Source organism: Lytechinus variegatus, chromosome 5 (genome assembly GCF_018143015.1).
Source record: "Lytechinus variegatus isolate NC3 chromosome 5, Lvar_3.0, whole genome shotgun sequence".
Lineage (NCBI taxonomy): Eukaryota > Metazoa > Echinodermata > Echinoidea > Temnopleuroida > Toxopneustidae > Lytechinus > Lytechinus variegatus.
Genome location: NC_054744.1, coordinates 4232833 through 4259707, shown reverse-complemented (window position 1 = coordinate 4259707; position 26875 = coordinate 4232833). Strand labels below are relative to the sequence as shown.

Sequence of the window (26875 nt, the reverse complement as noted above, 5' to 3'; positions counted from 1 at the left end):
ACAAGGAATTGATGCACATTGTGCCGTACTCAACCCACGTGAGTAAAATTGGTACCCGGCGGGATAAATTCCCGGCTTTAGCTCCAGTTGCTGCAAAAATCTGGAGCTAAAGCAGAGGAAATATATAGTGTGCCACTGAATAGGCAACTAGATAAATGGCGCCTCATGAATGCTTTATATTATTATCTATAGTTAAATGTGTTATATTAACATTCTTTAATGAAATTTGTGAAGGCAAATGAGTCAGCTTGTTTAATATCAAATTGAAACCGGTGTAACTATTGAGCTGTTTTGATTGATTACTCATCTTTATAATGTCAGTGATGTCGTAATTCATCAAGGAATTAAATTAATTTTATTTAATCATTATTTGTTTTTGTATGACGCAGGTTCCTGAGAATGAAGAGACTTTTAATATTGTATTGACCAGTGTGACCGGTGGTGCTCGACTCAATTCTTCGACCTCGTCTATCCAAGTGATCATAGAGGAGAATGATAGTCCCTTGCGCTTTGCCCAGCCTCTCTACGTCTTTGACGAGGATGCTGGCAATGTCTTTGTCGAGGTCCTGAGAGGATTGGCCGCAGATGGCCAGACAAGTCTTGGTCCTGTTGGCGGTCTGGTCACTGTGAATTACTACCTGACACCCAGTGGTGCCGAGAATTTAGTGGACTATATAGCGACCAACGGCAGTATCATCTTTACAGCAGGTGAAACCAAGATGCCTATCAACATTGTGATTTTACCAGATAGTAACCCTGAACTTAGTGAAGACATTGTCATCACATTGATCAACCCATCTGATAATGCAGTCATTGCTTCTCCATCAAGTACTGTTGCGCGAATCCGTGCAAACGATGACCACAATGGCGTCCTCTCCTTCAATTCTTCGGGATCTCTGTACGTAGTGGTCGACGAGGAAACAACACGGATTGTGAGAGACTTTGTGGTTTTGAGGACGGGAGGTGCCTTCGGAGAGGTGACCGTCGGGTACCGAGTGCTGCTCAACACCTCGCAGACTCAAGAATCCTCTGGCATTGTCCGATTCCAGGATGGGCAGCGGTCCCAGGAGCTCACCATCCCGATTCCTCAGGACAGTGTCCCAGAGGAAGCTGAGGTATACATTGTCCAGCTCTTGCCTGAGACTGTCACGGGAGGGGCCAGGGTTGATGGTGTCATAGAGGGGACATTGGTTGTCCGTGACAGCGATGACGTCTATGGAGTCCTGCAGTTCTCTTCAGACAGTGACCAGTCCATCGTGGTCAGTCCTCAGCCTAGGAAATTGCAGCTCCTCATGACAAGGAGCGGAGGAAGAGTTGGAGATCTGCTTGTCACCTTCAACGCATCATATCTTCTGATGGATGGATCTACAGATGAAACCGAAAGTGAGTGTTTGAACTATTTTCCTGCATTGACATTTTTTGCTCAGGGTGTGATCTTACTGGTTGGCTTAAAAGGGAAATATTCACTGATAAATCATGTATGGAAAGGATTTGTGTAGTATTCTTTCGACAAATCGTTGCCTTCCTGCACAAAGGCTGTTAGCGCGCACTGCATGTTGCCTACCTGCAGAAAGGCCATGAGTATGCAGTGAACAGTGCTTGCTAATGGCCTTTGTGCAGGAAAGCCACAAGCAATCCATGCTAACAGCCCTTGTGCAGGAAGGGGACGAGCAGTGCGCGCTAACGGCCTTTGTGCGGGAAGGCGACAAAATGGTAAAAATAAAAGTTTGATGATGATTATGAGCAATTCCTAGCTGTGTCGTAGGGGTCACTTTTTTTTTATATGATAAAAGAAAAATATATATTTTCTTCATTTATTGTGGTCCTCATTTAGTACCGGAAGAGGAACAAGAACCTAGACTTGACTTGATTACATATCCATTACAATCAATATGAAAAATAGTTATGTGTTGTATGGGACAAATGAGTAACAGAAAAATAAAGAGAGAGAGAGAAACAACAAAAACATGGAATGACCTCTATGGTTTTGAGGAGATTCTTGTGCGAAATAAGCTTCCTTTTAATATTGCGGTTTGATTGGTAAATATGAAGTAAAGTTTTCTCTGTCTTTCTTTTTTTTTTTCCCAAATTTTTTCACCTAGATGTCTTAGAGACTGCAGGCAGTAGTACAACAGTATTCCTTGATGGCACTTCTGTCCATCGCTTTGAGGTTCCGATCCGGGCCAATGCTTTCCTGAGTCTCGGAGCACAGTTCGTAATCACACTGGTGGATGTGTCGCTGCTCAGTCCAACTCCCATCCTGCCACCGACCAGCCCTCGCATCGGGTCAAAGGTCACGGTATCTCTTCCTGTAACAGCGGCTATTGCTAATGGAGAGATTGGCTTTGATACGTTGGGCTTGGTTGTGGATGTACGGGAACCACAGGGCCCAAATCCTTATGAAGTAAGTATTGATCTTATTTCAAATGCTTCATGCAAGTATGCTCAACAATACTAGTCCATGGCACACGCACATTTTTATTCCATGTTAAAAATACATTGGAATTTGTGTCATGCATTTCTAATAAGATCGCATATGTTCAAAAGCAACTTAGAGATATGAAGAAGTGGTACATAATATAGATTTTAGATTGTAGGATTACCAAGTGGGTAAGCATTTCACTAACTTGCCCACAATGGTACTTGGGACTGCACGCAGAAAGTAGCATATGGGACTACACATAAATTTGACTCTGATTAAAGATAAATTCCAGTATTGGTAACGATCTCAAAATGACTTTTTACAGAATCTAATATAAAAATGACCACCCAAGTGTCTGTTTGTATAAATAAAAAATATGTGCCAAAGGATTCTGGAAGAAATTATGTAATTGCTGAGAAATAAGCGCGGATTCGGTCACTTCCTTCGGGTCTTTATTCCAGCAATGATAATACACTGTCCCATGTGTACCTATCTGTGTTGGTGATCTTCAGTGTGAACATTTTTCAGCATAGATTTCAAGATTTCACAAAGTTCAGTTTATGTAACTGGACCAGATCTAGATCCTCAATGATATATTGACAATGAAGCCTGGTTTTACAGACTTTCTCATGAAATCAGTGTTTACTGCAACTACTTTTATTCAAATCTTTTTAAGTTATCTTACGTAGAAACTGCATGAAGCATATACCTGAGTAAACTTTCAAAAATGGATTGGGAGTAGGCAGGATGAATGGATATTTTTAGAAAAAATATATGTTTATTCTTACATGTACTTGCTAGGTTTTTTTTTCAGCTGTTTGTATTTTTTCACAGAGGTAAATATTCCCACTAGAAAACATCAATATTTGCAATGCTTCAACTCTCTCCTCCATACATGTACATTCTCGTTTCTGTAGCTATCACTGAACTTGACCAGAGAGGGTACATCAGGAGAAGCAGTGGTACTCTGGAGGATCGTTGATCCACCAGGATCAGGGAACGTTGCCTCTGATGCTGACTATGGCTTCCCCAACGGATCTGTCAGGTTTGCCCCAGGTAAGGAGAGGCATAACTGATAATTTTTTTTTCATTATTTTTTAAATTGAAATTGTTTTATACATTTGATTGATCTGGGCTGAAACGTGTGCAGTGATTTGCCACATGGTAATGAGCACCCCAGATCATTGTTTCATGTGCTTTGTGTTCAGAACTCTGAAAGAAATCCTATCAGGGTGTTGTGTTTTTGTTGTTGTTTAAGCGATCCATCACAAACCCTTGTCTTACAGGGTCATGGATATTGTTGATGTTCAAGCATCTTGTTTTCTATTCTTTACATGTATGTAGAGAAGGTTGCCAGCTTTGACCGATTGTCTTTTACGGACGTATGGTTAGATCACTGTTGTCCCCGATGTCTTTGGTTTGTCCCACAAGAGAAGATACATCAGTGAAAATGCTTGTCAATTTAGCAATCTTTTCAATTTTAGATATTTTTGTCTCCTTTTTTTCATCATTTAGGTGAGGCTATGCAGGTTCTGACAGTTGAAATCTTACCCGATGAGCTAGCAGAAACAGACGAGATGTTCGGTGTGGAACTATACCAAGTATCACCAGAGAACCAGCTTCTCCGCGCTGGAGACACCATCGCCACCGTCATCATCCTCGAAAATGACAACCCAGGTGGTAGCTTCGAGTTCTCCGCCTCCACAGCAGGACCGTACATCATCTCAGAAGGCGGGGATGTCGTCCAGATCAGAGTGGAGCGTACCGGCGGAAGCCTAGTCCAGAGGAGCGTTCTATTCTCCATCGAGGGTGGCGGAAGCGCAGAGTTCTTTGGTGCCCAGGGCCTGGCAGAGTTTCCACCTGGTGTCCATACCTACACCATCACCCTTGCAGCGGTTGCTGATGGCACCCCGGAATTGGATGAAACTTTCTTCCTGGCTCTCTCCCCGTTTGGCAGCCCTGCCAGCAAACTTGGTAACCGCACCGTGATAGAGATTACCGTCCTTGGCAATGATGATCCCTATGGTGTACTTGAATTCCAAGATGACCCAGCCTTGATCTACATCGATGAGAGCACCAGCAGTAACAACCAAACGGCTCAGTTTGCAGTGGTGCGGTCAAGAGGTACCTTCGGAGAAGCTTCTGTGTCTTGGAATGTGGCACCTGCAGGATCATTCTTTGACCTTGTTCCCACCCAGGGTATTGTCACGTTTGGACCGGGAGAGAGTCTCAAGTACATCTCTATCACAGCTCGCAATGATCAGGTATATTATCAATGTTTTTTTTTTAAGAAGATTAGATTATGTTTTTTTTATATTCCAGTTAATAATGTAACATTTAGAAAATCATAAAAGTTTATTTTACTTTTATCTTTTAATAATTTCTCAGGAATTCTGGTCAAAATGAGTTTTCACATTTTACTCTGACATGTTTCACTTGAAATCTCAAATCAGTTATATGATTCAATTTTATCTCAATCTTTTATTCTTTAAGAACCTATTAATGACTAAGTGACTATATTTTGTAGTTTAGCCTCATTACTTTTGAATCAGAGACCCGAAAATCACATAAAATGAAGCAAAATTTAAAGAAAATTGGTTTGCGTACTATGTCCATTTTCTTTGCCTATTTTTTTCAATGCAAAACAATTTTCGAAAGGAAAATGATCACTAAAATCATTAACTCAGCAGTGAAATGGAATCTTCTATATTGCTGTTCCTTTGATATGAAATTGGAAACATTTCGAATGGCAGAAAAGGATTGATGTTGCCAATTTAAATAAAAGCTGATCAAATAGGTTTCAAATATTCTATTGTTCAATGGTTTTAACAAATTGACATTGTATATCCTTCCTAGATTCCCGAAGGTTCAGAAAGTTTTACAGTCAGTCTGTCCAACCCAACCGGAGGAAGCCGTCTTGGAACCCCTACAACAGCCACTCTCAACATCAATAAGAATGATGATGCTGTTTTCTTTGAAGGTAAACCATGTTCCCATAATTTTGTCTTAAATTGATGCATGCAAAATCTATGCCAGTTCTAGATGTTTCCATAGATTGAACAGTAGACCTGTAAATCAGGGTTTAAAATGCTAAAAGTATGAATACTTGAACTTGTTTGTTTTTAAAAATCTTTTGTAATGATCAAACATCATACACAAATGTTGAATACAATTGTTGACAGTCTCTAAAATGATTTAATTATGTACAATATAGTTTTTGTCATTTCTGCATTTTCATATCATTGTTAAGGACTGATTGATTTCAATTCATTTATTTCCTCAACAGTATAAATACAATAGAAATATAATCAGAATAGAATATACAAGAAAATATCAACATTGTATATCATTTTTGGGAGCCAAATACAAGACCGCCCCCCTTCTGCTCTCACATCCAATGGTAAAAAAAACAACACAGACATTTGCACAATGATGCATTATATCGCCCGATGATGACCATATTGCTGCCATTCTGAAGGCACCAGCACCCACCGACGTGGGGGAGCTTAGATCTGCTCTAGGGTTGACAAATTACTATGCTAAATTTGTTGAGAATTATGCCACAGTAGTAGAACCTTTGAGATGTTTATTACGTAAGGATGTTCCATTTGTATGGGGTGTAGAGCAACAGAATGCATACGATTATGTACAATATAGTTTTTGTCACCTTCCAGAAGGTGCATCTTCTGGAAGGTGCATCATCTTCTGTCATCATCTTCTGCGATATAATGCAAAGATGCACAATCGAATCTCTCCAGGATCAAGCGTTTCCATCGTACCACTGAGCTTTTACAAGAAGCATTTTGTGATGGAAGCTTAGAGCATATTCTCGAGGGAATATTCCGGTGGCTGGAGTGATTCATACCAAAGCTAAGGTCGGAACACGATCTACGGATGCAACTATTTATGTTGTCTACAAGAGGTCTGCATTGTTAGGGCTTGATTTAATTGAGGACCTAGATCTTACAATCAAGGGTGGAAGTGCTTACGTCGATAGCGTAGATGATGTTGCCCCATCGACAACACCAGCAGAGGCTTCCAGTGCATGTAAATCCGTGGAGAAGGAGTTTCAAGATCTCTTTTCGCCGGGTCTTGGCTTCGCGAAAAACTACCAGCATCGTATCAAGGTCAAGCCTGATTATCCACCGGTTCAGCAAAAGCTACGTCGATTGCCGTTGGCAGTGAAGGATCGCGTCTCTCAGGAGTTAAAACGTCTCGAAGAAGCGGATGTAATTGAGAAGGCTCCTCCAGATCAAAAATATGCAATTGTTGTAGTGGATTATCACAGTAAATGGCCAGACGTTGCATGTTGTAACATAGTAACAAGTAGAGTGGTTATCAGCATGTTAGAATCACTATTTGCAAGAGAAGGGATTCCTACTCACTTTGTATCAGATAATGGTACTCAGTTTGTTTCTCATGAGTTTACTGAATTTCTAGAGAAGTATGGTATCAAACACTGCCGATCATCTCTCTACTACCCCCGGGCAAATGGAGAAGTAGAGAGGTTTAACCGTGTTCTAAAATCAAGCATCCAAAATGCTCTGATTGCTGGGAAGAGATGTATGAAGGAAACTGTCCTAGAATTGTTGTTGGCTTACAGGGCAACTCCTCATCAAACAACAGGGTGTTCACCCTCCGAATTGTTGCATGGTAGAAAAATGAGAACTAAGTTACAGGTTCAAAACAAAATGCCAAACAAAACTGACAAACAAACTGAAGAGGTAAAAGAAAGAGTTGAAATGAAACAAAAGAAATCAAGAGAGTATACCGATACGAAGAGAGGTGCAAGGCAACCTCACTTTAAGGTGGGAGACTATGTTCGGGTCCGCAAACAAAGACACGTTCATAAGGGGCAAGTACACTTTGGTTCACCTATAAAGATTGTCAAACAAAAGAACGATGCAACATATCAGTTAGAAGATAGGAGTACATGGAATGCATTTCATTTGTCTCCTTGCCCAGAAAGTCCAGAAAAACAAGAAGTGAGGCAAGATGCTGTAGAAGAGGGGAAGGAGGTAGTGCACCAAGAATTGAGACGTAGTACTCGTAATAGAAAAGAACCAGAGTACTATGGAAATTATGTGAAGTATTGAAAATTAAATTGAGAAACTTGTACTCATGAAGAAATTGCATGACTTATGATAAAATTTAGACAACTCCTTTTTGCAAAATTGAGTTATTCAAAATTGTACGAGGTATAATGTCAAGATTGTTGCTTGAATGCAAATTATTCATTTCGTTCAACATTGAAAAGCTACTATTGTATTAAGTTTGAAATGAGTGTATTGTAAAAATCTAAAGGAAATTCATAAAGTGGAATAACCAGGTGGTGACCTGAATATCTTAACTGTTCATGCACAACATTACTTTGAATAAATTATAGTTGCATCAATGATTGTATACACAACATTCTCCCCCTTGTCAAACTTGAACAGAGTATAGTGGTGACCATAACAACACAAGAAACTTTCAAACTGATTATTCTATGTACCTGCAATATCTCTCCAAACTAAACACATTTGTTTTTGGATAAATTGGAGAAAACCCCCAAAACAAATGTGTTTAGTTTGGAGAGATATTGCAGGTACATAGAATAATCAGTTTGAAAATTTCTTGTGTTGTTATGGTCACCACTATACTCTGTTCAAGTTTGACAAGGGGGAGAATGTTGTGTACAATCATTGATGCAACTATAATTTATTCAAAGTAATGTTGTGCATGAACAGTTAAGATATTCAGGTCACCACCTGGTTATTTACTGCATACATTGTAATCTTACATGTTTAAGTTGAGCTATTGAATTGACTATCGTGCTTGAGCGAAGCCACACCTAAATGTACAACATTGAATTAGACATTAAACGGGACTCAGAGAGTCAAGACTTAATTTCACTATCTCTGTGTCTACATTGGCTCTTATGTTATTTCAACAACATTACAACATTCTAATCTGTAGTAATTGTTGTGGTTTCTGTGTATTGAATACATGCTTTTTTGAATTTTACTAAATATCTAAATACTAATCTTGTTTAGAAAGAATGCCAAGAAGTAAGTTGTATTTTTTTTTCTCCTTAGATCCTGTTAATGTAACTGTAAGTGAGCCTGGTGCCGTGACCCTGACCGTCTTGCGGAACAGCAGCGGAGACACTGCAGCAACCGTTGACTTCCGAACACTACCAGGCACGGCCCTGTCATCCAGAGGCGACTTCGCAGAGACAAGTGGCCAGCTGAGCTTTCCCGTCGGAGTCACGGCGGCCACCATCGATCTACTGATCTTGGAGGATGCAGAACCTGAAGATTCGGAAACGTTCACAGTTCAGCTCTTCAACCCAGTCGGTAAGAGAGGGGTGTTTTGCTTGAAGTGTGGAACTTTATTTGTTTCGTAATACTTTTTTTGTAGATGACATTTTCAAGGATAGGCACAATAATTAAGTAGGATGGGCTCACCCATGGGTTCATATCGTCTCGCGAGTGAAGGATTATCAGTCATACGCACGCGACACACCACTACACTTCGAAAATACAGTGGGCTTTTGCCCACATAAAATATTATGTTTAAATACATATTCCACATCCTGCTATGACACTTACCGAATCATTTAGATCCTTCCGTGACTTCTCCTTGAAGTTTCTTTCTAAAAATATGTATATTTTCTTGATCTTTAGTGAAGATTTTACGGAGATAGAAATCAATCAGCGTTGATATCAATTTTCTCCTGAAGAGGGCGCGCGATTTATATTCATATCAAAGACACGACAAGGGAAAGAATAGGCACCTACACTATTTCACACGCATATCGACGCAAGGCATTACGCAAAGTCCGTGAAGTGTCCAATCTTTTCATTGTATAGACTTTGGTATACCGTATACGTATTATTGACGTTCGTCAAAGCTTGTACTGCTGGTTTCTTTCCAGGCACGTATATTATTTTCATTTTTTTTTATCAGTCATCTTTTTAAATTAATGCAAATGAGTGTTATCATCACCAATAATAATCATTAATTATGTTTTTTGAAGGCATTTCATTAATTGGTGCCCATAATTAGTAAATTAATCATGAGGATTGCGCATTCAAAGAATTTAGATACAGTTATAAAATTACCGAGGAGCTGAATCAAGGTTGTGAAATTATTAGCGCCACCAACGGCCTTCCTTGTATTTCCGTGGAAGAGACAAGCGAAGTCACTTTCGAGGCCGAGGTAAGCAAAATGTGCTTTTTTTATCGGATTATTATTTTATTATTATATTTATATTCAACAAACTCTTGCTACTTACCGGCAAGAGCCCCGGTGCGTAGCGAGAAGGAGCTTCGGCAAATATTACTTCAGCAATGAAGCGATGTTTGCCGACTACTTCGAAATCCAGGGTCAAACACGGTCTATTGTACGAGGTTAGTACATACTAACCTCGTACAATGTGTGAGTGGGATGGGCTAATAATTCCGATGACCCGTGTCCAAAACAAAGTCAATACACTGGAACCCTTTTGGTTTATAGGCATGTACATGTATTCTCATTAGCGTGAGCTGTTGGTCAATTGGAAAAGTTTAAGCTTTCTGAGCAGTCTTTCAACTCACGTCCACAAACCACATGAGGTCCCTGTTTGTAGTTTTAGAATCTATACATCATTTCTGAAATGCTCACTGTTCCTTATTATTAAGAATTCATTGAGATTTCTTTTTGAACCTCTTAGTGAAATGGTCTCCTTTAAAATTGATGTTTGTAAAATGTAGTTGCATAGTGTAAATACAGAAATGCCACATTTCGGAAAATGGAGAGGGAATTTATGATTGGGAGAGTGAGGGCATCTATGATCTACATGAGTGTGTCTTTAAGTAATCTTTGAAAGTAACTTCGGAATTAATAACATGACATCTCATTGTGTCCATGCAGGTGATATTGTAGTTTATGGCTCTGGCGTAGCAACCGTAACCATAGAAGCTAACGATGATCCAGGAGGCGTGTTCAGCTTTCAAGAACCGGTTGAAGATGTTGTTACCAATGAGGAGTCCGTCCTGAACTTTGTGTAAGTGACAAGATGGAAAGAGCGAAGGAGAGAGAACTACGGTTTGATGATCCGAAGTTCTTTTATGCATCGTGTATGTTTAATAAAATGAAAAGTTGGTTGCACCCTGATGGGGGAGGAGGGGGGGGGACAATACAACATTCTTTGTAGATGTGAAATGAACTCAAATGCTGAAAAAAAGCTTGATTGTTGCTCATCCTTCGATTCCCCACAACTATAGTATCCTTTCATACCTAAAAGTAATCCACACCCTTCTCTTTCCACTGTCCAATAATGGGAGACATGTTCCATTCCCAAATCATCAACCTACATGTGTTTTTCCTTTGACAGAATGAAGTATTTGTAACCCTCAACTAAGGTCAGAAAATGGTCATTCATATGTTTGATGTGGATTATTGTGTGCTTCATCCAACAGAGTCGTAAGAGAGCGTGGAAGCTTTGGAATAGTCCAGGTGAATTGGGTCGTGACGACCAACACCTCGTCCCCGCTCTCTGATAACGAGGACTTCGAGGAGGTCGGGGGTTACGTAGAGTTTGCGGCGAGTCAGATCCAGGGAACCATCACCCTCCGAACGCTGGCGGATGGCATCCCAGAGTTCAATGAAAACTTCTTGCTTACGCTGACAAGTACAGATGGTATGTCCAGTCATACTGTATGTTGCTTTCATTACCCAAACATATGAGTCTTTTACTGATTATTGTACAAGTACATCTGGAGTCTGCTTCATAAAGCTGTTCGTAAGTTAAGAGCGACTTTATGAATGAATGGTGATCCTTTTTACGCTCTAAACCATCGCCAATGAATCTACCATTTACCACAAGAAAGGTTCACCAGTCATTCTCAAAGTCGCTCTTAACTTATGAACAGCTTTATGAAACACCCACCGAATATGTTTTCACATGGCATTTGGTTCGATGGGAGATGGACATACATGTACAACAGAGATGAAAGTTTACAAATAATGTACATTAAAGAGAGTGTGAGAATTGTTTAGAATTATAAGAAGTACCTTTGTATTTTGATTTAATATGAAAACCGTGAAAACCAAGAAAGGTTGGTCCATTTTCAAGGTGTGTAGGGATGAACACTAATGCCCAAACAAAGCAATATGCATTATTTGTTTTATTAAATACTGAAGTGAATATTTGTTTTTTGATGAAAAATTGCTTATCTCAAAATCAGGAATGGTTCCAATACTTAATACTCTTTTCAGCCAACTATTGAAATAAGATTGATCCTTGCTACCTGCATGTCTTGAAGATTGATATGAATGTTTCTTTTACCTGGGGCTGTTTCATAAAACTTTGTTAAGAGCGCCTTTACGACTGACTGGTGATCCTATTTTAGGCACCAAATCAAAATCAATTAAAATTCAGTGTATATGCTGTATAATTTACCTCCACAGAGGTTCACCAGTTCTTAAAATCGCTCTTAAATACAAACAGCATCATGAAACGCCCACCTGTAGTGTAATGGATTATGACAGGGACTTTGGCCCATCTTATAAAGAGTTGTGATTGATTAAATTTAATCGCAACTATGGAAGGCCTGCAACGCCATAATTCATCTTGAAGAAGTTAGCATACACACTGTCCAAATCTGTTGAAAAATAAGGAACACCCCAATTACCTAACTAATGCAGCATAAAGAACAATCTTGCTTCTCTTGAGAGGAATATGCTAAGACATTTGTGTTTTGCATGAGAAAACAATTTATGTTAGCTTTGGACATTGAATTTAATCGGTCTCACTCTGTAGCAAGTAGCATCTATGGTGATATCAAACTACTCCAGCAAGCCTTTGATATTTCATCTGCCATGTTCTTATAGTTGAAATTAAAGTCTACTGCATCATGCAAATTTTCTCTCTTACTTGCTGGTATGAGCCACTCTTAGATTTTAAGAGTATGGGCCGTATTCTGAAGTAGTGTTTAACTTAAACTCAGGTTTAAAGTTGTGGTTTTAAGTATGGACAGCCAATGGTTACGAATCACTAACAGTAGAAATATATTTCAGCTCATTTGGCTCTCAAATCATTCATGATTTTCTCGGAAGTATAATAACTATAAATAGATAATTATCCTCACCATCAAAGAATCAGGAAAGAGCACAGTAAACATAAGACACATACAACTGTAGTCACAGACCGTTGGTTTCGGTGATTCACAAAGTGCATATTGCAGAGTCTGAAGTAGTGAGACTAGAGTCACTATGTACTGCAGCTGGCTCTCATTTGACACAGACAAGAGAGTTCTCTCTAGACATGGTTTTTATTCAAGTGTCAAATGCGAGTCTGTGCTTGCACGCAATTCACCACTCACCGATCACTTGATTTCTCCCTTCAGGCGGAGGAAGACTATCGACAAGCCAGCCCCTGTCGGCATCCATCGAGATCTTGGTGAACGACGACCCGTACGGTGTCCTGGCTTTCTCGTCCTCCTCCAGGGAGAAGGACGTCGCCGAGGACTTCTATCCCGGCGATGAGGACTTGGCAACAGCCACCTTTACTGTGCAGAGACTCCAGGGGACGTCAGGGTCTGTTGGGGTGAGTTTAGGGTGACAGGACGTTTGCTCCTGAGACAATTGCACTGGGCATGGGTATCAGAGCAAGGGATTTTATGTGTGGGGGAAAGCAACAATAGATGCCCCCCCTTGAACAAAGGATAATCCTCTGCGCTGACACCCATGGCTCTGGGCTTTATTTTGTATCTCTGGGTTTAGAGACAGAGTTGCAATAAGGTTTTTTTTGTAAGGTTTAGGGTAAGGTATATGGTTAAATTCAGGGTTGAATTAAGTCAATGGATTAGTGTGTGGAATCTATCAAGTTCTATCAAGTTGGGTTGATGATTTACCAGTTTCTAAATGGCATTCAGTTTCCAAGAATCAAAATTTCCATCCCAATTTACTTAAAAAGGTGGAAATAACATTTTCCATTTAATAGTCTTTGTTAATGTGACATGAAAAATATCTTGATTATATATGATAATGGCATTACTGATATTTTGGTGTGGTTTGTTTTCAATTGTACTCAATTTTACTTTCAAGCATTTAAGAATATCTGAAGATGGCAAGGAATTTTATTGCTATACAAAATAGAAAATGACTTATGAATATTTTAGTGAGAAGTTGAGAATTTAGAGGATATAATAATTTTCAGTGAATCGCTTTAAAAAAAAAAATTTTCCGAAACTGCCGACCCCATGACAGGGCATAAATGAAAAGATGAAGAAAAGAAAAAGTTAACATCTATTTTCTTTCTTGACAGGCTGTTTGGGAGCTTTACTCAGATGCCATCTCGGGAAACCTTCCTACCGTCATCGACCTCCTTTTCCTTGGTGAATACAACCCTTCTAATGGAGTAAGTCTTGTGACCGGGGAACAGCGTCAGTACACCGGCACACCCGTCTACTCCTTCAGCGGCCAAATATGTAAGTATGACTGAATGATACCTTTTCATGAGGAGTTTACGATTGCATATTTTTCATCAGTGCTCTCATATTCTGCCTATCTCCATCATCATGTACATTGATAATAATCTGAAAATCTGATGAAAAATCATTGAGAAAGCTGTGTTTCATGCCAAATTGGCAAATTGAAAGTCATATTTACCTTACAAAAAAAAACTGTATGAAAGAAGAAAAAAAATGTTACATGGCAAAAAAATTAGTCATTTTGATAGCTTTGGTGAGTTGTCTGTGAGATACGATTTTATTTCTACTTATAAATGCTTGAGAACAGTCACAAGCCCCTCTTGGTACACAATCCGACTGTCTACTTCTTTCTTTTCTCTATAGTGTCACTGATGACCATACCCCAAGTCTACCACCCCTCCCGCACCGACACCGCTGCAGGTTTTACCCTGAGCGCCTGGGTGCGCCCTAACCAGGGATCCGATGGCTTCATCATCTCAAAGGTGTCTTCCTCTGCTGCCGGTATCACTTACTATGGTCTCAGGCTTGGGACCCAGTCCAGGACCACCTCCCTGGAGCTGCGCTACTCCTCCGCAGCAGTGGTAAGTTTATGTCGCTGAGGTAACAAAACTCCTTATCTTAATTTTATGGAATATGGTTATTTTGTTTGTTTTACGGACTAGAGAATCTATAAAGTGATGCCCTGTGTAAAGTAGCGCCATCTCCCTCAAAAGAAATGAATTCACTACAGTTTGAAGCCAGTAGTATCCCTATCATCATGTTAGGCAATCATGTACATGCATCTTTACTTTCCGGAAGTTGAAAATCTGTTTCTGTTTATGGTAACTCCTGTGGGAACTCGACAGGGCGGCTTTAGCTGGTAAAAACCAAGCTGGTATATAACCCATTACTTCAGAAACATTTTACGTGTTGCCTTAAGTCAGTCGTTGTGGCTGACCGTACAGATGACAGATATTACTCTTGGCAATTTTTATCAAAGTGGAGACAGAGATGGGATTCAAACTCACAACCTTGCGATTAGGGGTCCAAAGCTCTAACCACTAGACCACATGACCCCTATCTCCTATGAGATAAAAGGTTGTGGTGCACCCCCTCCCATCATAGAATAATAAGGATTTGGTGCTGTCTGGGTAGTTTTCATTGATGATACAGGGAAACCTATAAAATTTCAATGGAGACTACAAAAGTGGTCCGTACGACCAGGGTCCAGTAACACAAAGCTTAGCGATTGATCGTCTACTTGAGACACGAGTGATCATACATTGTAGTCAATGGAATCAATTGTGGAAAACTGTTCAATAATTAATCGTTAACCTGTGTTTTACGGGATCCAGGGGTCAGCAGCCCAGAGCTTAGCAAAGGTAAAAAAATATCTTCACGATTGCTTGCATTGACCGCAATGTACAATCAATCGTAAAAATCAAGCGTACATAACAATCGCTATCCATTGTGTTACCGGGCCCAAGTGGTCTTTATGGACATGTTCCTATAGTACATGTTTTAATTGGGAAAACTATTCAAGGAAAGTCAAATGAGGCCTTTATGGACATGTGACACTATTATACAGGTAGCCACTAAAGTAGGCATGACTGTATTTATCTGCTTCTCTTGCTTCGATAATTAATATGTTACAGGTTGCAATCACAGGGAGAAAGAAAGCTTTATCTTAAAAAATCATTCAAAATTTCACCAAAAATTTATGCAGTGTGATATGTAAATGTACTTATTTTCTGAATGAAATGGCTATGGTTTAGCCTTTTTTAAAATACATTTCTTTACGTTGAAATTATTCTTATTGTTTGTTCATTTTACCTAAAATGCTTTGACAATTTACATAATTCACTGACACAATTTTGTTTTTATTGCATTTCTGAATTCCTAATATATAAGATATATATTTTTTCAGACGAACTCTGTCCTGGGAATAACTCGATTTGATTTGGAACTTGTTGACGGTGCCTGGCACTTTGTAGTAGCCACGGTGGATAACCAGAGGCTTCGAGTCAACCTGTATGTTGATGGTTCAGCAATCGCAGAGGATCTGTAAGTATAATGTGGAAGGATAAACTGATCAAAGATACTGCTTTTTGTGATAAAAGTGAATTGAATTCAACTGAACTGAATTGATTTGATTTGTTAAACATTGATAACATTGGTATTTGTTTGCATATTAAATACATGACTTCTTGTGATTGCAAAAATACAACAATACATATCAATGATTGCGAGTTAAATGTACATTTAATAAACCTAGGTTTAACCCAAGTCTACAAGAGAATTCTAAACCATATCGAATGCTGGGCTCATAATATTTTTCCATAAAATATCTGCTGCAATTAAAATTTATCAATAAATTAATTAATACTAAATAGGTTCATTATTGCGGATTGAAATAATCGCTAGAGGGTATTCAGTTGTCTCGCAATCTACTATGGTCAACAAGGAAATTCGTGATCACTCTCGCAAAAAGTGTTGCAGCGGCACTCGAAAGCTCATGAACTTGTAAGCTAGTGAACACTTTTTGCGAGAGTGATCACGAATTTTCCTAGAAAGCCAGTGAACACTTTTTGCGAGAGTGATCACGAATTTCCTTGTTGACCATAGTAGATTGCGAGACAAATGAATACCCTCTAGCGATTAAATTAATCAATATTCATAATATTTTTGTATTTTCACATTCTTCTCATTTCATTACTCAGTTAATTTTTTGACAACTTTTTGTAGCAGGATAAGATTGAGTTTTTAATTGATGAATGAGTGGACAACTGGCACTCCATAAAAGGGTGGTCAAAGTTAATTCAGGTTCAACTAAACCAGGGGCTCGTCTTACAAAGAGTTGCGATTGATCGGATCAATGGCAACTCTTGCAACTATGAAAGCCAGCAAAGTCGACCTATTCAATGCATGTTTGCTCAAATTTTTTTCTAGATATGAATTTATATCCACAACTTAATTGATTTCTTGACAGTTTGGTGTGTTCTCCTTCTCCTTTGTTTACAAAGGACATTTTGCAACTTTCCTGTAGAAAAAATTATGACACTGATGGATTTTCATAGATTTACGATTGATTGGTTCAATCATAACTCTTTGTAAGATGGGGCACTGGGCTATCAGAATATCATCCAAAGGGGTTAACATTATCCTACAGGGTATCAAGCTCGCGTGAGAATTCTATTGATAGAATTCTTTCTTGCTGTTGCTTTTCTGTACAGTGTTCTTGATGATGTGGTACTGGACGGTGACGGTCAGATGTATGTTGGAGCTTCTCGACCTGGGAATGAGCTCTACACCGGGATGCTACAGGATGTCAGGATATACAACAGTGTTCTTCAAGAGAGGTGAGAAGTCAGCCGTCATACCAAATTAGAACGATGCTATCAGTACTATCATTCAATCACACTGGGAGCATTTCATTAAAAGACTTGTCAGATGTTTTATCCAACAAATCTCCTTTTATCCAACAGTTATCATAGTAACAGTTCTTAGTCAATCGAAATGAAGAAAACTTGTTGGACAAAAATGTTGATGAAATGATCCCCATGTTTTCAATCAGGTTAAGTCCTGACTGCGGGCGGTGGGCAAGTTCACCCCGCACTCACAGAGCTTACCAAATCATAAGATTCAATGGCAAAACCTTGGCAGGATTATATCCATTGTGCGTGCTTCTTGTGCGCTCATGAGCTAAACACTAGTAAATGCATCGGCCAGATGATCTCTGAACTCACTGGTAATTGTCTTTGTGAGAATTTGATTTTAGCTATAACCCATGAGGCACACTGACGTTCCTTTATAAGTCTTGTATTCTTGATGCAAACAAGGTGCGTTCATGCAATGTAAAGTGTGTCATTTAGTTTGAAATAGTGGCAGAGATATGTACATGTAACTTTGCAGCACTATATTGCTTTTGCTAATGCATTTGCTAAAGCTCTTAAAATCACATTTCAGTATTGACTTTCGAGTCATTTGTAAAATTGTAACTTTAAAGAAGAGCTTCGTGAAACCACACCTTGAAATATTCTCTTCCGTGTTCTGTTTTCCAGAGAGATGATGGAACTCCGAAACAACCCTGTTGCCCAGGATGTCACTCCCATCTCAGGGACTGTGACCTTTGCCCCCGGTGTGACCTCTGCTGACCTGGAAGTGAACTCGGTACAGGATGTGGAGGACGAAGGGAACGAGGTGTTCACCCTGTCCCTCATGTCTGCCAGAGGGGGCGCTGCACTCAGCGACGGTGGAGATGTGGCTTTACTCTCAGGTAACCGATTGATCCAAGTGAATATTTAGGAGATTTTGAATTTGTTTTGGTCAAAACGTAACATTCTAATTCAGTTCTATGTTTGTATGGACTTTGAAATTATTATTTTTTTTCTATGAAAGTCTTTCATCAATATTTTTTTCACAAATAATCAAATTCAAAATGTACAGTGAATGTAATACATCACACACAATATAACACATGTCTAGGAAACAAAATTTGAATAAGCTCGATGTGCCTTGATCCATCAACATTAGTATTATACGAAGATAGTTCCTGGGTTGTTTATGATAGCTTTGCCTTGTTTATACATAAAAGATGGGATTAATTTTATTACACATATCCAATGGATGTCTATGGAAAACCATATATGAAAGAGTTGCGATTGATGATAAGATCAATTGTTCATGTTTAAGGAGCCATCCATATTTGATATCTGTATGTTTCATGAAATTCACTGTGTTTTGATTTACCTCACTAGTCTTGAAAAGTGATAATGCCAATGGACTCTTCGGGTTCTCTGGGCCATGCACTTCCACAAATGCTTCAACTTCCTCCGCGGAGGCCCTTCGTTTCACCTGTGGGGTCCTCCGTTCCCGTGGCGACCAGGGCATTGTCACCATTCCGTGGGAAATACGCCTCCAGCCCACAGATACGATCGCAGAGGATGACTTCGTTAATGCCTCGGGCACTGTCGTATTTGGGAATGGTGTCAGGGAACAGGTATTATTTTTGCACATCTGTGAATGAGGCATTTTATAAAGTTCCATTTATAGAGATGAGTTTATTCTTTATCAAAGATAGAGGGTTTGAATCCTACACTTGGACGTTCATTTTCTTACTCAAAATATACATTCATTGTGTGCTGTAGTTAACCCAGAGGAGGTCAGTGTGGACATGGCAGGATTTGTTCCATGAAGAGCAGAGAGCTTAGTAGCTACTTGGCTGCTTAAATGTATCTCACTTCTGAGGCCTCTGATGGGCTAGTGTTAGGTGCTGTATGTAAGCAAGTACACTTATAAATGATGAAAGCAAGTTTAATGACCATGAACTATTGGCACTGGTTTATATGATCATCTCTGAGCAATCTATTGTTACACATGTAGACTGGGGGGTGTTTCACCAAGATATAAGTAGGACTTAAGAGTTGCAATCAAATGCTGACGCATACATGTACATGATATGCAACATGCAATCTTAGTTTTCAATAAGCAGTAGTGCGCATCCTCTTGGTATTGTCTGACCAATGCGGTCATGCCTTTTATACCTCACGCAGCTAGGAATTTAAGTGTGACTCTAAATCATACTTAAGTCTGTACGTTATTATTGCAATTAGTGTTCTTAAACTTCGAGCTATGACTGAAGAATGTTTCTTAAAGTTGGCTCATGATTTGATGGAAGTCTGATATAGATGTTTTATCACCTTTCAACTTCCTTTCTTTCTAGACTTTCACATTCACCACTGTGGATGACCTGGCTCCGGAAGTGCTGGAGGAGTTCATAGTCTACCTGCTACCCGACCTTCCACTCTCCGATGACGGTCTCATCGGATCGACCAACACCAGCGGGGCCAGCATCGATCCCACCGCTGCCACCAACATAGTGGCCATCCCGTCCAGCGACAACCCGCACGGTCTCCTTCAATTTTCCGTCGGCCAGCCACCAAATCAGACCGATCCCCTCCTGTCTCCTGATCTGGGCCTGGTGGAGACCACGGTGAGGGAGGAGGAAGGTGTGGCCAGGCTCCTTGTAGTCAGAGCCCAAGGGTTGCTGGGGGATATCACGGTGGAATGGCGGACTGTGGATGGCTCTGCTGTGTCTGCCGGAAAGAATCCGATAGACTTTGTGGTAGGCTAACAGCTTTCATTTGGTTCTTTGAATGTAGCGTGTCTCAGTTGTGTCTGATAATCACCTGCATTTTATTGTTACTATTTTTTATAAATTGGCAATAAAATAACTTCTTGTTTGTCATATTTTAAATGTACTTCATTTGAAATACATTTGGCGTTTTGAACCCAGTTTAATTTCTACATGTACCCTTGTTTTCTTGCCAACTATCCCTTTATGCCCTTTATGTCTATTGATATTCTCTACAAAGGATAAAGAAAAGGAATGAGATTTTAAACCAATATTAGAAAATTTTGGCAAGGTCAATTATCAATTAGAATGGAGGATTAATATGAGACTTTTTGCATCTTGATTTTCCATATTGCTTGCAACGATGACTTTTTGTTGTTGATATCTCTCTTGCTCAGTATTAAAGCAACCTATTTTTGTGTGTGCAAAACCCATGGCCCATATTCTGAAGTCAGGGGTAACTCAGACCACAGCCTAACACTGCAAAATTATGGGGAGCCAAATGTAAAAAAAAAATGTTTATATTGTATACATGTATTTCTTATGCTTACTATTTTGTTTCCTTTTGCTTTCATAATGAAGAAAAATAATACTTCAGTTATCATTCCAAGACAATTATGAACAATTTAGGTGTCATTCAGGAGTTAACAAAAATTGAATGTGTACTGTAAGGGATTTGTGCTCTAATTGGCTTTCCATAGTTAAACCACAACTTTAAACTAAGGTTTGATTTAAACCCAAGTTATGTATACATATACATATTCATAATAATAATTATACATAAGATTTATATAGTGCACTTTCAATTTTGATTAGATGCTCAAGGCGCTTCAGAGAAGAACAACAAAAACTATTTACATATACATGTAATACATGTCTGAACAATAAGTCAATGTCTATCAAAAAACACTTTTATACAGGTGTGTTTTCAGGTTGCCATTGAAGGGGGTCACAGAAGTCTGGGTTTTCAAACTGTGGGAGAGAATTCCACAGGCTAGGTCCTGCATGAGCAAAGGCCCAACTTTCTGTGACGTATTTGAAAAATACTTTTTTTTCCTTGCTTTTCATTTTTTTTATCATAGAGTGCAGGAGGCACCCTTCAGTTCTCCGACCAGCAGCGCTATGCCTTCATCTCCATCAGTATTGTAGATAATGATATCGCAGAACTTGAGAAGTCTTTCCAAGTTCAACTTTCAAGTCCTACAGAAGGAGGTAAGCATTGTTCACTTTTAACAAGCCATCGGCACCAAATTCTGGCCAACATATTCAAGTGGTGGACATTATATCTTAAGGCTTACAATGACAATAATGTTAGATCTACAGCTATTTATCTGTTCCATTTTTTTGTCAAAGAAGTCAACATTCTTAATCACTACCGTACTGAGGTCATGTTTATTCTAATGATTTTAATTTTTTTTTTAAATTTTGTTTCAATGGGTAGTGTGTCGTACAGAAATTTATTCACTTGATGTAAAGTACATGTTCTACTTTAGCAAGAGTATCTGTTAACGTTTTTGTCTACTTTAATGTTGAAAATTGATCTTTATTTGTTGAAGTATGTTAAAGTTGTTCAGATGAGATTGTTCACTTTATTTTCAACTTTATCTCATTTCAACTTCACCCTGTCTCAATAAATACTGTATACTTAATTCACAACCAGTCAGGACCTTTAGACCATAAAGCATCTGTTTTTTTTTATTATAGAAGTTGAGTCAAACATGCTTTAGGTAACATGAATCTTCAACACAACATTATTATTATTATTATTACTTATTATTTGTACTGCGCTTTTCCCATTAGGCCCAAAGCGCTTACAATGAATAAGATGTACTATTTTAAAAACTACAAAGTATTAAAGAGATGAGTTTTCAATGACTTTTTGAAGATTGCTAATGATGGAGACTGTCTAATTATTAGTGGCAGGTTGTTCCAGGATTTTGAAGCCGACACCGTAAAAGTTCTGTCACCAGCTAATGTACGAGTTAATGAATATGTGAGGCGAAGGTGATCACTGGCTGATCTAAGAGCTCTAGTTGGTCTATACAGATTCAAGCAGCTACTTAAATACTGTGGAGCCTGTTTATTCAGTGTTTTGTAGACAATCACGAGTAATTTGAACGTAATTCTCTGTTTAAAAGGAAGCCAGTGAAGAGAATTAAAGAGTGGTTGGGAAGAATGATCCCGGGAAACCTGTAGAATTAATCGTGCAGCCCAATTTTGTAGTCGTTGAACACGGACTAATTGATTAGAGGGAACATACATGTATTCTAAACAGGTTTTTTTTTTTTTTTTGGGGGGGGTGCATTTTAATTTTAGAAGTTGAGTCAACATGCTTTAGGTAACATGATGCATGAATCTTTAACACAATAAACATGTATTCTGAACTGATTTTTATGATCTGGTTCGATCTCAATGTAGATGAATTATTATCATATGGTTATAACCATACTAACAGTGATTGTCCGGCCCTGCCACCGACCCTCCCATTCCTGCAGTACTAAATCATATTTAATATGCCTTGTATCCCATACATTACATGAACATCATCCTACTATGATTAGGCACAGGTAAGCATTTTGATGCAAAAAAAAAAAAGTAACAGAAGGATTTGTTGGAAGCTTTTGCTTTGTTGCCGGTTATAACTTCATAATCATAATCATAAAAATGAATCTGTTGAAGCTGCTTTGTATTAATTGACATGCTTTATGGATTGCATTTTACCGTTTTGCCATAACATTTTTGCTCTCATTGCTATTTTCATCTGTTTAGCAACTTCCTAGATTTCTCCTATGTAGTCCTACTCATTCTCTTGGATGTATTTTTCCCCATCAGATTGAAGTGCATTCAATTCATATTTGTGCTTGCTTATTCAAGGAATAATGAAGAAAAAGAAACTAATGCATTTTATCTCTCCTTTTTTGCATTTGATCTGTAGTACATATTTGTACGTAATTATAAAAAGTTCCATGGGTTTGTCAGGTAACAATGTTAGGTTATACTGGTATGTTGCATAAACAAATAAAGCTGTGTGTCTGTTATTGATTCGCTTAGGAAAAATGCCAGAAATTAATTTGGAAATGTGTGAATGTTTAATAAGATATTTTTTTGCATTTTAATGTCTGATGTTAAGGCAGCAATGCATTATTTCAGCTTTATGTTATGGTGATTCAAAAGCTATTATGGTAAAACCTGAGTAAAAGGGCTCAGCAGAAAATTAAAATCAAGAATTCTATCGAAGTTACAGATAGGCATACCAAAGTAGCAATATTCTATTAAGTTTTTATGTGAAAAGACGTATAAAGTAAAAAAATAGCTTGAAATAGGATGGGTTTTAAAATATGTGATTACATAGCTGTCATATATATGTACATGTATATCTAAAATTTGGTATTACATGAGCAATCTGGATTCTGGAGTATTTCCAAGAATAACAGAAACATATTTTCACCTATTAAATTTGCATTCAATAAGCTGCCATTTTCATTTTCCATCATCTACCTACATGTACATGTGGGTCGAAAAATATAAAAAGTTGAATTTCCCAACCTACTCTCATGTCTTTTGCTCTTTTCAATACAACTGTCATTGCTTCATTTGAAAAATTTGTTGCATCTACCAAAAGTTTGTAGGTTCATACAGATTTCAAAATTTAAATTCATTTTGCTCCTCAGTAATCATTCAGAGCATTATTTCACCATTTTAGGAGTTGAGTCATTAAAAAGAGAGCCAGATAAATCATACAAATTAAAGACCATCATGAAACTCCTGCATGCTTCCAGTTCATTTGTAAGCATTTAGTTTTGTAGGAGCCGTTTGTCTCATATTTTTGAATAACAACCTTTGCAGATGTACATATTTATAATTGTAAATGCCTGATGGTTGCATGAGAAAAGGTGCATGGAAATGTTATCTGTTATTTCTGAACTTGTCAGCATACTGTATTCATCAAATCATGTTCATACTTAAATATAATTTTTGTGATTTACTGGCCCTCAAGAAGGAAAATTTGTAAAACATATATTTGCCTTTTTTGCCCTTTATTTGCTACATGTATCTATGTACGGCAGTTTAGGATGTTTGGTTGTAGAATTCAAAAGAATGTTACCACTGTAAAAAAAATATATTAGCATATTACCTTGCCCCCTAAATCCTGCTCTTTGCTTTCATGTAGCCAATTTCCAAATACTAACATATCACCTTTATCCATTGTCCGTCCTTATCAGTTTGTGGAAGAGAAATGAAATTATTCATATTGTTTACATAGTATTTACATATTACGATGTCCTCAATCTTATTGCGCAATCAGTGTTTACTTGTTCTTTAATTCCGAGTTATTTTGATATTTTCTCAGCTCAAATTGGACCAGCCTCCACAATAGAAGTAGTCATCCTCCCGTCAGATAATGCCTATGGAACGTTTGAGTTTGATTCACAATCTCTGTTTGTGACGGTTGAAGAGCCTGAACCTCTCCAGACTAATGACGTCACCTTGCAGGTTAGTTCATTGTTCAATCACTTAATTGAAAATAATCTGACTCGGCAGAGGAGGATCCAGAATCGCCATCATCATTATCTTTAGCTTCGTCATCATCATCATCATTATTTGCTTCATCATCGTCACCGTCTACATCTTCATCATTATTATGATCATCATCATCATCATCATTGGTTTCATCGCCGTAGTCATCACCATTATTAACATCATCATCATTAACCATCATTATCATCATCATCACCATCATCCTCATCGATACCATCACTATTGACTTCATTGTCGTTGTCATTGTTGTCATCATCACTGTCTTCATCATCTTCATCATCATCCTGTGTAGAATAGGGTTACCGTCTATTGCAATATTCTCATACAACGAGGTAAACCCTGGTGTAGTCGGCCACCAACCAGAAATAATACTTCTACCATCTTAAGAGTGATCTTAAGACCAATCATCGTCATTGGCTCCATGATGATGATGATCATCATCGTCATCATCATCATCTTCATCATCATCGTCATCATCATCATCATCATCTTCATCATCATCATCACCATCATCATCCTGTGTAGAAGATGGTTACCATCTTCTTAGCTCAGAACAAGTTTAAGACCAATCATTAAATTATGAATGATTTTGATGAATTTCAACTCGCCGGTATAGCCTCGGATGCTATTCTGTCATTCACTTGCCAAGTACTGTTAGTAGGTAACCAAGTTTAAAGTAAGTTCAAAATACTTACTACATCACTTGCAATACACGTACATGTGGTTCTTGACCTATCTTCATCTTCATTTTCCCAGGTGATACGTCTTGGTGGAGCACTGGGTGAGGTCATGGTCTTCTGGTCGGTGACCTCTGACCCCATGAACCCTAATGCCCTCGTCAGCAGCGACCTCGTGACCTCTTCTGGCAACGTGACCTTTGATGTGAATCAGATGACAGCTGAAATTGTGATAAATGTTCAACCTGATAGTGTAAGAATCAATCTTTACTGTTGTTATTTTGTATTTGAATAAAAGGATTTTACATTCGAAGTTTATTTCATGGTTTTGTCATAGATATGTTAAAGTGCCATTTTGTAAAAATTTTCTCTTAATGTGATACCCTGATTTTAATCAAGGTATTTAAATTGAATCTGAAATCTTGCTGACAAGAATCTGTTGGGACTGTACAAAATCTGTGGGCATGTCATGGCCCTGTCTTACAAAGACTTGTGATTGAGCTGATCGACCACAACTATGGAAAGCCAGCAACGCCACCATGTAGAATGCATGCTTGTGCAATATGTTTTCAAAATATGATGTATATTCATACATTCAATGTTTTCTTGACAATTCAGTATGCTTTTCCCTGTTAAAAATAAGGCATCTACCAGTTTCATGTAGAAAAAATTATGACATTGATGGATTTCCATATAGTTGAGGTTAATTGGATCAATTTAACTCTTTGTAAGACGGAACTTAGATTTCAGTAATCAATGGAAAAATGACAGACTCTTAACTGCTTGGTTATCTCCGTGGCATACATGTAGGTTCCCGAGTTGGATGAACTATTCAATGTCAACCTATTCATGGCCACCGACGGTCAAATTGGCAACGCTTCGCAAGCAGTGCTGTTAATCAGTGCTAATGATGATCCGTATGGAGTGTTTGTGATGGACCCGCAGTCCCGAGTTGTCATGGCAACAGAAGAAAGCACTGAAGTGACTCTACAGGTAGGTACAAGTAACCATTTAGGTAGGAGATTATCTTCTAGGCACAGAGGTATGTAACAAAGATTAAATAATCTTATTATTAATTGTGGCGTTGTGGCCCAGTGGATTAGTCTCCGGACTTTGAAACAGAGGGTCGTGGGTTCAAATCCCAGCCATGGCGTAATTTCCTTCAGCAAGAAATTCATCCACTGTGTGCTGCACTCGACCCAGGTGATGTAAATGGGTACCGACAGGAAGTAATTCCTCAAAAAGCTGTGTGCGCCTTAATCGGTTGCCTAGCTTAGCCGGGGTAATAATAATAGCAGTGCCTATTTTAAAGCGCCATGAGCACCGAAAGGTGGACCTGTGTGCTATATAAGTAGCCACCATTATTATTATTATTAGTATTATTATTAATTGCGCAATTCCATATGAACAATGTAACATATACATCCTCTTATTCCACACAAAGATTTTTCATAGTCTTTCAAAAGCATGTTTAAAGCAGTGTTTGATAAAGTCAAGTTACAGTGTACATATGACGTTATGATTTTCTTGAATGTGAAGTGTCAAAATGAGTCTGGGAAACAACGATGAAAGACAATGGCTTGCAAAACAGTGATCTCCCTTGATAAGACATCTTAAAATCTTGTTATGGTAAAATATCTTCAGCAAATTATGATCTGTTGCATAT

The 26875-nt window shown here is 38.5% G+C and overlaps 1 protein-coding gene across 1 annotated transcript in view; it reads left to right on the top strand.

Annotated features, from left to right (window-relative positions):
• Positions 1 to 26875, top strand: part of LOC121415102 (adhesion G-protein coupled receptor V1-like) — a 109675-nt gene that overhangs the window by 10551 nt on the left and 72249 nt on the right. Inside the window, exons 6-25 of the mRNA XM_041608198.1 lie at positions 390 to 1383; positions 2103 to 2404; positions 3340 to 3478; positions 3938 to 4686; positions 5279 to 5402; positions 8500 to 8760; positions 10319 to 10451; positions 10867 to 11087; positions 12796 to 12995; positions 13716 to 13878; positions 14245 to 14462; positions 15788 to 15924; positions 17094 to 17219; positions 17922 to 18136; positions 18618 to 18859; positions 19583 to 19984; positions 21076 to 21205; positions 24345 to 24487; positions 25289 to 25462; positions 26020 to 26202. Of these exons, the coding sequence (XP_041464132.1) occupies positions 390 to 1383; positions 2103 to 2404; positions 3340 to 3478; positions 3938 to 4686; positions 5279 to 5402; positions 8500 to 8760; positions 10319 to 10451; positions 10867 to 11087; positions 12796 to 12995; positions 13716 to 13878; positions 14245 to 14462; positions 15788 to 15924; positions 17094 to 17219; positions 17922 to 18136; positions 18618 to 18859; positions 19583 to 19984; positions 21076 to 21205; positions 24345 to 24487; positions 25289 to 25462; positions 26020 to 26202 (5256 nt within the window). The remainder of the gene's footprint in view (positions 1 to 389; positions 1384 to 2102; positions 2405 to 3339; positions 3479 to 3937; positions 4687 to 5278; positions 5403 to 8499; positions 8761 to 10318; positions 10452 to 10866; positions 11088 to 12795; positions 12996 to 13715; positions 13879 to 14244; positions 14463 to 15787; positions 15925 to 17093; positions 17220 to 17921; positions 18137 to 18617; positions 18860 to 19582; positions 19985 to 21075; positions 21206 to 24344; positions 24488 to 25288; positions 25463 to 26019; positions 26203 to 26875) is intronic.